This window comes from Sturnira hondurensis, unplaced genomic scaffold, assembly GCF_014824575.4.
Source record: "Sturnira hondurensis isolate 20B ecotype Veracruz unplaced genomic scaffold, ASM1482457v3 Scaffold0018728, whole genome shotgun sequence".
In the NCBI taxonomy this organism is placed as follows: Eukaryota; Metazoa; Chordata; class Mammalia; order Chiroptera; family Phyllostomidae; genus Sturnira; species Sturnira hondurensis.
The window spans coordinates 9,323,751-9,335,910 of NW_028091359.1; the positions used below are offsets into that span (position 1 = coordinate 9,323,751).

Sequence of the window (12,160 nt, forward strand, 5' to 3'; positions counted from 1 at the left end):
TTGTTTCTTGCACTATGTGTCCCAAGATGTTTTTTTTTTTCTCCTGAGAAACATCTATTTACAACATTCGTTTACTAAATAGATGTAGTAAATCTCTAAAAAGATGGCACCCTCTTTGTGGTAGATGGCACCATCACAGCCATCCAACACCAAAAAAAGATGATTCTTTTGCATTATTGGATGATTTGCCAGGATCCTGACCTCATTTCAAGTGACCTGTTTCTCCTAAATGTTTTAGTCACCCATTTCCAATATCTGTACCATGTCTAACATCAGTTTTAGGCCTCCCTGCCTTTTGCCCTGTCTGCCACTACATTTTATGTTTTCAGCTTCCTTCCTCTGTAATTTGGAGTTGGTGAACCTCCAACCCACCAATCCCACTGCCTGTCACTCTCCATAAGCTCCCTCATTTCCTTCACTTGTTTATTTCCTAGCATAGAATCCTTGGTCCACTGTTATAATCTTTCTTTATATAGAACCACCCTCTTCCACATCCTTTTCTCTGTCAGATTCATCTTGCAACTTGATTGAATGCAGCCCTCCACTTGCCCTGAGCTGTATCTAAGGAACAGACTGTGATATCAAACACTCAACTTTGCTGACTTCACTTGAAAAATAGGGCCAGGCATCCTTTAGCCCTGCCTGTCAGTCCCACGGACCTACTTTCTGAAGCAATACTTTATATCTCTTGTTCTTTCCTCAAAATTCCAACACTTCTCTTCACTTCATTTTCAGTTGCTAATACCCCTAAAGAAGTACAATTGGTCAGAAGAGAATCATTGCATGTTTTTACCAACAAAACTATTTGTATTCACATACTCTGGCCACAATCTTGACACCTAGATGGAATGTTCCTACCTTTATGGATGTTAATGTCTCTGCTTGTGTACCGTGTGCCATTTTTTTTCTCAGTTCAAGGACATGGCATCTTAGGTACTCCAAATTCCTTCCCAGGAGAAATTTCTTTCATATTACCTTAGTATCTCCTTTCTTAATCAATAAATCTATCCTCTTATTCATCTACTCATCCAACTCTCTGGCACCCTTTTTAGCAAAACTTCTAGAAATATGTGTTCATAGCAACCATCCTACTTCTGGACCTCGCAGTTTCTACTATGCCCACCCTTATCAGGCTTTTGTATTCACCTTCTTCTTGAAATATATCTTGTTAATATCATTGGCGACTTCCATGTAGTCAAATCCAATGATGTCTTCTGAGTTGTCGACTTTCTAGACCTCTCTTTGTTGGTTGAATCACTCCCTCCTTCTGAAGTGTTATTTATTTCCATCTGACACCCATGCTTAAGGAGAGTTTCTGAGAAGAGATTCTGACACACAAGAGTGCCCCATTTTTCCTTCTTCCTCACAGGATCCTTCTCAGTTTGATTTGGTGGTTCCTCCTCTTCCCAATCTTTAAGTTGTGGAGTTCAAGGCCAAATCCGTGGGCTGTCTTTTCATCCTAACTGTACCTACTCTGCAGATTATATTATCTAGTTCCATGGTTTTAAATATCACCGATATCCCGGTGAATCGCAAGTACTTAGCTTTAGTCCCCAACTCTACAAAACCCTACATACTGAATTTCAGACTCATGCATCTAACTGGCTACTTGGTATTTCCCACTGCATGTCTCTGAGGAGTCTTAAACCTAACATGTCCAAAATAACCGAAAAAGGGCATCTCATCTGCCTCTCAGTAGGGTCTTTGTTCCCAGGAGTGAGGGGTATTCTCAGCTATAAACTTCTACTGTGGTGGAGCTGCCTTTTGCCTCCCTAAACCGAGGCAGCCCTTCCTACTGAATGAGAGCATGATTCTAGCCTGTGGTGAGTGAACTGGCTTTCAGAGGACACAGACCTCAAACTTCATACAGCCTAAGACTCGACCTGCATTTCTACACTATTCCCGGCTGTCTTCGGTGGCCACTCATTACATGACGACCTTAGGACAATTGTGACATTCTTACCTCTGAAAAAATGAACAGAGAGCCAATCAGCGTGAATGGCGGTATGAATATGGTACAGTGAAACAGCCATAGAAACCCATAGTCGCTTATATCTGTAACAACTACCAAGAAGATGGTGACCTAAAATAAAAACACAGGATAGTTTCACTCAAGTGCAATGATCCGAGTTTTGGATGTTTTTAAGAGACTAGAAATTCATCTTGTCCATGTTCTTATTTTCAATTTCCATCTCACCCCCCAAGACAGTACTGCCATCTTAGTTTTTATTTCTGCACCACAGGATCGTGTCACAATTCTGAACTGGATGCAGCATGACATTTTTAAGACACAACAGGGCTTCTTGAATTCAATGTACATAAAATCAGTGGGAGCCCTTGCGAAATTCGGTTTCTGACAAAGGGTCTATTTATTACACATTCCTCTGCATTTTTCTTTTTTTTCATTTCCCAGTAGGTCAAAGACACCTTTGAAAGTTTTGGGCTTACCAGCTATTCATTTTCATAGCTACACAGTACTTCTTTGAATGGATGTGCAAGAATTCAACAATTTTGCCTTTAGAAATGATGTTTCAATTTCTCTGCTGCTATAAATGATAGTCTATATGAATTTTTGTATATGAACACTTTTAGTGTGTAAGGAGAGATTCTGAGGAGGGCTGTTACAATTTATAATATGTATGCATTTAAGTTTTCAGTAGTTACCAACATATTATTGTTTAAAAGATGGTGAGAGTCTATTCTCCCAGAGGCCACAAGTTAGAGGACACATTAGGCCATTGCGCTGAGACAGGATGTTGTAATGATGGCAGGTGTCTCTGTTTTACTGTTGATGTTAGGTAAAGAAACGTATAATTTTCCTACATAATATGATAATGATTTTTGGTGACTTGTCTTTCTTGTATTTATATTTTCTTTTTACCGGGTGTTTTTAAAAGAAATTGTGTGGCGTTTTTTAAATATGTATTTTGTTTATTTATTTTTAGAGAGAGGGGCAGGGAAGGAGAAAGAGTGGGAGAGAAACATCAATGTGTGGTTGCCTCTCATGTGTCCCCTACTGGGGATGTATGGTGTTTTCTTAACTCAGTTTTTTTCTCCTCTAGTTTGACAGCTGCTCATACTGAGGTATCAGTGCATTCTGAAGTAAATCACACTTGACTATTTATTATTAGTATTCTTTTAATTTACTTCTGAGTTTGCTTGGCCATCTCTTTATGTAGGGAGATATCCTGGATCTTTCCATCTAAATTTATCAGTGACATTCTTTCTTATTCTATCTTTCTCAGGATTTATTATTAAAGTTATGCTTGCTCTACAAAAGGAACTATAAAAACTTGGTGGATTCTGCTATATAAAGATGCCATACCAAAGTTATATAATATTCACACATGTTTAACAGAATTCAGTAGTCCCTATTTATGCTTTTATAGCAATTTTTTCTTGACTTTTTTATTTCGACTTATTTCTTGGTTGAATGAATTTCATCTTTAAGTGGTTGGTCTTTTTTTCCAGCTTTATTGTGATATAACTGAGACATAATGTTGTGTAAATTTAAGATGTACAATGTGGTGACTTGCAAGCACATTGTAAAATGAGTCTTGTTGTTTCCAGGAGGCCAGAGTAGAGAGAGGGAGACCAGTCACAGAGCTGCTGCAGAGCTCCAGGACAGAGATGCTGACTGCTTAGACAATGGATGAGGCAGTGACATTGAGACACATCAAACAGACTTGAGAAACGTTGAGTCTAAAGGATATGCAAATGGATCGAACAGGAAGAGAAACAAAGAGATAGGGATCGAGGATAAATCTCAATTTCTGGTATGAGTAAATTATCTGCATAGATTGTACCGTAATGACGTCATTTATTAAGAGACAAAGAAGACTAGGAAGACGAGGAAAAGATTTTATTTTACATATATGATCAGTGAGTTGTTTTTTTAAATACTCAAGTGGCATTGTAAGTGAACCGTTAGAGAGAGGCGTCTCTAGCCCTGGGGACAGGTTAGACCTGGAGGCATGTTTGAGGTCATAGTTTATAATGGTATGCACCCTCACTTAGAGGATATTTTATATATGTCTATGATTATCTTAGAGTAATTGGGATTTTCTAGATAGCAACATTAACTTACCATTCTGCTTAGTGTAAAGATGAAAGTATATGCTCTTAAAATCATGTAAAGTGGCTTGAAAACAAAATAATATTGCTGTATGCATACTTACAATTAAGAAGAAAAATGACCAGAGGCCACTATTTTTCCTCCCATTGCGAAAAATGAATGATATCATATATGTGAAGAAAATAAGAGATAAGACATATCCAATACTACACAGGATCTGCAAAGAGAATATGAAGGTTGGATAAAATAATTGCCATCAAGGAAAGTATTCCTACTTCAACCTCAACTCTCCGAACTGGGCTACCTTACCAAAAGTAAGGTGAAGTTCTTGGGGGTTGAGATTAATAATATTTCCGCACTCACTAGAATCATGAAATAAAGCCACTTCATAATTTGTGCCACTTACCTGCACTAACAGGTTTTGGATGATGAATATAAGGTCATCTGGGTTAAAGACGTAATCCATTATTTGCATCACCAGAAGGATCAGGAAGAACAGTGGGACGTCTACGAGGGCCTGCCCAAACCAGTACGCAGAAGGGGTGAGGCCCGAGATCCACAGCTGGGAGTGGGCTTTCCTCTGATTAAAAAAAACACATAGACAAAAAATAGGAGAGTCATCGAAAGGTCTGGAATAGTGGGGCCTGAGAAATTACAAACACGCCGTCACAGACATTCTCTCGCTGTCCCCTCTGCATGATCACGCGGATGTAGCAAATGACCCTCACTTGCCATACTCCTGCTTCTGGGGCACTGATCCCGCCGTAACCCCCACGACAACTTCAGTATCGGAAAGGAAAATGCACTAACCAAACTAGCTGACATCCCATTACACAATGACTGGGCATTGCCTCTGGCAGGCAGTGTTCCTTCCCTTTGACACCATCAAGACTTACAAACTGTTCAAAGATTCCAAAGACATGGATTTACAATTTCCTATAAGGTAGATAAATTGTATGTTGAATGTAAACAGTGCATTTATAATGGGCCTCTTTTCGGAGCCTAAGAAATGACCATCTAACTAGTCAATCGCATTGCAAACTCCAGGCTGGCGTAAGAAGTCTTCCGTTGAAATGTGACACTCATCGTCCGGCGGTAGGCCACACTTCTCATTACCACGGGTGAAAACTAGTGAGTGGATTTTGTTCCGTGGCCCACGACAACCCATGTTTTGTTGCAGTATTCGTCTTAACCTGAGGTCTTCAAATATAACTTGGACTTCCCTAACAGTAAAGCACAAAAGCGATTAAAATTTTAAATCTCACATTGAGTTTCTATAAAGAGACGAATTAAGGAAAAGGTTGGAATGCCGATAACTATTCTGGAAAGGAGAGTGCGTCTGGGAGGAAGCAGAAAAGAGAATGAGAGTGAGGACACATGAGAGAGCTGAGGCTTCCTAGTCATTAATTTGTCTGTGCGCCTGGCTCCGTGTGGGTCACAGAGCTCTTGTGGAGCTTAAGTTGTCGGGGGAGGGTCCATAAAGGCAATAAGCCAATAAGTACAACAATAGCTACCTAATGAAACATGTTAAAACTAAAGAGTAGAAAAGTAAAATTGAAACTGTGAAGAAGGTTCAGGTTCATATGAGAGCCTGTAAAAAGGAAATGAATTGCAGTATGGAATTGGGGTGGGGAGGGGGTCCTGGGGAAGAGCTGAGTTAGGGTCTCAGCAACGAGTGGGAGTTATCCACGTGGCAGGTTGGGAGCATTGCAGGCCGAGAGAACAGGAGGAGAGAAGGCTGAGCAATGGGTAGAGCTGATGTTTTGGGGAAACTGGAAAGAAGGCGGGAGAGTTGGATGTGATTATCAAGATGGTGGTAGCGACAGACTGAAGTGGAAGGAGACACCCAGGTCCAGGTCAAACCTGGCTTTTCAGGCTACACGAGTATTTCATTTTTGGCCCGTAGTTTGATGAGGGACCACTGAAGGGGTTTAGGCAGGCAGTGGACAAGGTCAGGTTTGTGTTTTTAAGATATTGCTCTGTTACACTGCGTGGAAAATGGATAAGGAGAAGACAAGAGGATCCATGGCGAGCAGTCAGGGAGGCTGCTGTGCTCCTCAGGAACAGACCACAGTGTCTGTGACCAGGGGGGTGTAGAAGGGGAATGTGGAAAGGCTCTACACATGCACCAGAAGAACATTTCATGCCTTCACCATTAGCTGGCTATGAAGGCAGGGAGAGAGCAGTTACAATGTCATGGGGCTGCCAGTTAAATTTGTATTTTAGATACAGACAATTTTTTTTTGGTATAATGATGTCCCAAACTTATACTGGGAAAAGTATTCCTTGTTTAACTGATATCAAAGTTTTACTTGGTATTTGTAATTTTATTTGCTTAATCTGGTAACCGTTGCAGGAATAGGTCCTAGGTTTCAGTCCAAAGGAAAAGAAATAAAAGGTAATCCAATAATTATGCAGGTGTGTAACAATGGAATAGGTAGAATTCAGAGAAAAATATTCCTGCCGTATGATGTTTATTCTGACAGAGGAGGAGGCAACAAACAAATGAGAAAAGACTCAGAGAGCAACAAGCGTGATGCATAGGTTTTTAAAGAATGAGCCTCTGTGGCACAGAAGGGGAACCTATTTTAGGCTGGGTAAGCAGAAGAGGAATCTTTGTTTAAATGAGATTTGTGCTGAGATCTGCATGACAAGGAGAAGCCAGCTGTGCAAAGAACAGGAGGGAGAACATTGCAGCCAGGAGGAAATAGCCCATACAAAAGCACAGAGATGGGAAAGATATTGGCCTGTTTGAGAACAGAAAGAGCCTTGGGGTGGGTGGAGGAGGAGGCTGCAGGGAGGAAAGGTTGAGACACTGGAGGCAGACCATGTGGATTCTGCCAAAGCAAGAACTAGGATTTCATTCTAGATGAAAGAAAATTATTCAATTTAATTTAACTAAAATTAAATTCTAGCAAAAACAAGTTACTGGAGGCCATTAGGCAAGGCAATGGGGTGATCTGATTATATATTTTTGAAAACTTGTGCTGGCTGTACATATGGCATGAATTGCAAATAAGGAGACCAACAGGTACTGCAGAGGTTTTGGCAAGGAACGATGACAAGGGAGACAAGAATGGAGATAGGAGAGATGGAAACAAGTGGACAAATTTGATACATTCAAGGTAGAGCTTAAAGAAATTGTTGAGGGATTGGGCAGGAGAGGTAAAAGAAAGAAAGAAGGAAAGAAGGAAGGAAGGAAGGGAAAAAAGGAAAGAAAGAAGGAAGGAAGGAAGGAAAGAAAAGAAAAGAAAGAAAGAAAGAAAGAAAGAAAGAAAGAAAGAAAGAAAGAAAGAAAGAAAGAAAGAAAGAAGGAAAGAAGGAAAGGAAGGAAGGAAGAAAGGAAGGAAAGAAAGAAATTTCGAATTTTTGTGCTGGAGCAAAAGTGACTGTAGCTGGTAGCACCATTCACTGAGATGGAAAAGTTGGGAGATGAGCAGATTTAGCCAGGAAAATCCCAGGTTTTTCTCTCGTTCCTGTTTTAACTGTCCACTAGGCATCTCTGTATACACGTGTATGTCATGTAGATTATTGTATATGTGGAAGTTCAAGAATTCTGGAAATAGCTGAAAGGGGCCCTAGGACTAAACCCTGGACACTTGGACATTATCCAGTGACACGTATGGAAAACTTACTACATGCCAAATAGTGTTCTAAGTAATTCGCAGTTATTATTTCACCCCTGAGTGATTAAGCAGCTTTCAGATGTTTTATACAGCTTGACAGTGGAAGAGTCAAGGTTTGAACCAGGTAGGTGGACTCCAGAAAAAACGAGGAAGAGGGAGTAACAAGTAGTAGAAAGTAAATGGTGAATGTATGGTCTCCTAAAAACGAAAGAAGAGAAGTATTTTGTGTTTGTCCTGGGAGAAACATAGCAAAGGGCTCTTCTGTCACATAGAAGTCTCATGGAGAGGTAGAAGAACTCTGTTACGGGCTTCTTGAATTTTTATAAAAGCATCGTAAAGATGAAGCTTCAAAGACATAGTCTTTTTCAACAGCAGGTCAAAGAGCTGCGGTGAGTCGGTGAGCTCTGTTTAACTCAATAACTTTCCCACCATCCAAGAAGTAGAAAGCGTGGCCAAGAGAGGGACGGTCCATGGGACGTGTCTAGGAATAAAGTGATTTGCAAGCTAAAACTGCCATTTCCTGTTAGATGATGATATCCCCTGTGCTGTTCTTTTGGAGGTCTCATTTGTTTAAGAAAAATTTGTTTGTTTCTTTTGAGTAAGAAAAGTAGTATTTTCATTTTTTTAAATTTATATTTGCCAACTTAAAAAAATTCTCACCTGAGGATTTTTTTTCATTGCTCATAGAAAGAGAGGGAGGGAGAGAGAAGCATCGGTTGGTTGCCTCCCACATGGACCCAGACCAGGTATTGCATGAGCCTGGACTTGGGCTCGAACCCACAACCTAGGTATATGCCTTGACTGGGAACTGAACCCACAACCTTTGGGTTATGGGAGGGCACTCCAATCAACTGAGCTACACCAGACAGGGCATATTTGCCAACCTTTTCTGATAATGCTTGATTGTTCATTGTTTCAGGCACATAAATTAGGCAAACCACCACCTATACATAAATTCAGCGTCATAAGATGGAGAAAAGTTCTCTGGGTATCAAGGACAGGTAAAGGCTTGTTAACTCTTCTTACTTTGTAGTCGCCGATGCTGCTCATGGCAATGTAGGGGGTAAAACAGGTCGCCATAGGGATCCAGAAGAAGGAATTACTTAGGGACCCAGATTCCTGGGCCGTGTCGTCCTGAAATCATGCAGAACATATGAGTTGGTAACAACTGTGTATACAGTTCATTCATACTTTGTTAACTAAACCACTCAAATAAATCAATCAATCTGACAACCCAAAATACTCGTACTTCCCAAGGTTCTATTTGCAACTTCTTTGCCACATTCATTTTCAATCCTGAGTTGCAACAGCCTGGAGACTTTGAACATGCATCCTGATTTACTCGTGAAGAAGCAAACTCCACCAGGTTGCATGAACTGGCTGCAGTCCCACAGTTAATAACAAGTAGAACACAAAACTTCTGCTCTCTGACTTTATGATGATACCATTTAGGCTGATGTTTTCATGGGCAATAGAGTTTGTCAGTGCTACCCTCAGAAACTGCTGCCAAAGCAGTTCATTCCAAGCCTGATGACGAATCGTTCTTCTGGCTCAACATAATGCATAAGTAGCAAATTCAAGGGCCTTTGGGTACCTGGTCGATGATACATGAATGAGTAGGGGGATGTTAGGAGGTAAAGGTGAAGGGGCTTAGAGAAAAATGATCAGCACACACTCCAGAGAAGGGCATTGCATTTTAAAAATTTCAAAATCCTGTTCAGGTGAGAAAGGGACTTGGGTTTTGCTAGAAGCTTTGATTTGCTCTGTAATCAGTGGCCTATCATACTGCACGTCACCTGTCTCATGAGGTCTGCTATTATGAGTTTTGAGATCTCTTTGCTTGTCTCTCTCTCAGCCCCTCTTACATCTTCGTGTCCCTCTGAGCTCTTACAGCCTATAAACTGCCTGAGTAAAAATACGTGTCTGGAAATGAGTTCCTGGCAGGGGAACGAGAGGCACCAAGAACCGCATCACCCACTCGATGTCTTTACCTCTAGTCATCCTTACTGATTGTTCAGATTTGAAAGATGTATCTAGTGACACTAGATGCACAATTAGTCTCCACAGCCAGCCTCTTTACACACAACTTGGTTTATAAACAACATATTATGTCCATGTTAGATCATAACCACCCACAGTTCTGTGGTGCTCAGCCTGGAGGGATTCACAGAGAGACCCTTGATATCAACAGGGTAGTTTGGTCAGGAGACCACATGCATGAGTGGTGGGTGGAGAACACTTCAGGACACTCTGATTGGTGGTTAAACGCATTGAATGGGGTCAGAGGGCACAGCAAGCTCTGTGCTCTAGGGTCAAGGAGGATGTGCTTGCAGAATTAGAGGGGGGCACTAGGAGCTGGGTGGGGACACCAACAGGGGTAATTTAAAGAGAATTTCTACACGCATGAACACAAGGTCAGCTGGGCTGGTGGGTAGCAAATGTTTTGTAGATAATACAACTTTTTAAAGGAAAGAACTCAGGTCAGGTCATGTGCTCATTCTAGGAAGCTCAGTATTATTGGTGATCCTGATCATTGACAGGTCTCTTTGAATATAGCAGCTAACGAAACATATCAGCACCTCTATGCATTGCAGGCTTCCTCAGCTTAATAATAACGATACTCGAAGTCTTGTTAGGATATATAGATAGAATATTACATGTAAAGCACCTGGTAAATATTCTCAATATTTGAAGTTAACTTGGGGCCTCCCATACGTAGGGGACAACTGTTTCTGCCCTGGAGACTTCAGAAGTTTGGAGGACTGCTGAGTGCAGCTTGAGAAGACAGAGGTCTTATGTGCTTAGAAAGAAGATGGGACAACCCGCATGGCACCCCAGATCTCAACAGCATCCAGTGTGCAAGGGGCACTCAACAGTTCTTAGCACTCTTTCTGAGGAAGCACAGGGGTGAAAGCAAGGGTGGAAGTGGTTCCACTGCCTGGATGAGGGCACATCAAATAATGAAAGCCAAAGAACGCTTGATGGTGTGGGCTTCTCTGCAGTAACTTTGCATGGAATGGGTCTTCACCTACAGAAGGGGCTGGGGTCAAAGCTAAACACTACCCAAAACAATCACACAGGGCACCGAGGCTCTGGCGACCACCTCAGGAGAAGGTACTAGTAGCGGAAGAAGCTAGAGAAAGCAGGGACTTCTCCACAGCAACCCCTTCTTTCTGTCTTGATCTCTCGATCCCCCTTTCTGCTCCCAGCCCCAGGAGCACGTTACTCGGAAGGGAGAAGAAAGGGCAGGTGTTCCAGAGCAAAGTCACGCTCTTCTTTCTACTCCAAGATGTTAAACTACAAAGAAGAATGAAAAAGCAAAGCGCACCACCACCACCCACTCCAGCCCATGTCCCTTAGGCTGCAATCCAGGGTTTGGATTGGACAGGAAATGGAAGCTTTGGACAGCACTGGAATGGTTCTTAATGACAAAAGGCACCAGAGAGCTACAGGATGGGCCCAAGGTGTCATTAAAGAGGGCAAAGGGAAATTCAGCACAGTGAGCTGAACGAGATGAGTTGAAGACAGATTTGCACCCTCCTCTCTGCCCACCAGGGAGATTCTGACTCAGAGGATCTGAGCAGGCTCTGAGTCAGACAGTCATGTCTTTTTCCTGATTAACTGTATTGTCTGCTGTTCCATTGGCCCTAAGTCATCCAACTAAATCTATAATGTTATATATGTATTCCTAGATATTGTGTGTATGTATTTATAGTAATGTATATGTGTATAAAATATAAACTTATTCAAGAATAAGTGAATAAAAATTAAAATGATGCTTTTAGCATTTCCAATATTTTTTTTTTGAAAATTCACTTCTTACAGTTCAGGATGAGGGACATAAAATTATACTTACTTCAAAATACGTGCTTCTGTCTGTCTGGATGTGTTCTGAAGAATTAAAAATTGTGAGTAGCCCATTGCTAATGATGTCCATGAGGACAGGAAAGCAATTCAGCCTTTTGGTGTTGCACGCTATTGAAAATCTGTGATCCTAAAATAAAACAAATATGCATCCTAAGTCCTCAGAGAGTCGATATAAAATTTAATGAAAAAACATGATAGAAAATCATTCAAATTATTGGCAATACAAGAAGGCTAAAACACTGAATTATTTAATACTGTCATCACTAATATTTTATTAAGTCCTAGTATACTGCAAGAAATCCAGTGTTTCGGTCTTTACAAACCACAGCGTCGGCCCTGTGGCTATTTATAACTAAACTCTCACAAAACAAAATACCTCACATGATTTTTGGCAGCAATGCTATAAAACTCCATAATGAAGCCTCACTTTAACATGGCAGTAAGTTTTGTTTCAAAGTGGGATACATTCATTTTATAACGAAAGAATGTGTGCATACTGGAAAGGCAGGAGGCAGGCAGCTCTTGTACAGAAAGCATCAGTTTTCGAAAACACTGAGCTTGCATTTGCAACGTTGCATGGAAAATCTCTTTT

At 41.1% G+C, this 12,160-nt stretch overlaps 1 protein-coding gene across 1 annotated transcript in view; it reads right to left on the reverse strand.

Moving 5' to 3' along the window:
* The window catches only part of ABCA9 (ATP binding cassette subfamily A member 9), a 55,877-nt gene that overhangs the window by 14,925 nt on the left and 28,792 nt on the right, over window positions 1-12,160 (reverse strand). The window contains exons 23-27 of the mRNA XM_037069976.1: window positions 11,558-11,695; window positions 8,728-8,835; window positions 4,482-4,655; window positions 4,179-4,292; window positions 1,964-2,083 (exon numbers count right to left, since the gene is read on the reverse strand). Coding sequence (XP_036925871.1) covers window positions 1,964-2,083; window positions 4,179-4,292; window positions 4,482-4,655; window positions 8,728-8,835; window positions 11,558-11,695 — 654 coding nt within the window. The remainder of the gene's footprint in view (window positions 1-1,963; window positions 2,084-4,178; window positions 4,293-4,481; window positions 4,656-8,727; window positions 8,836-11,557; window positions 11,696-12,160) is intronic.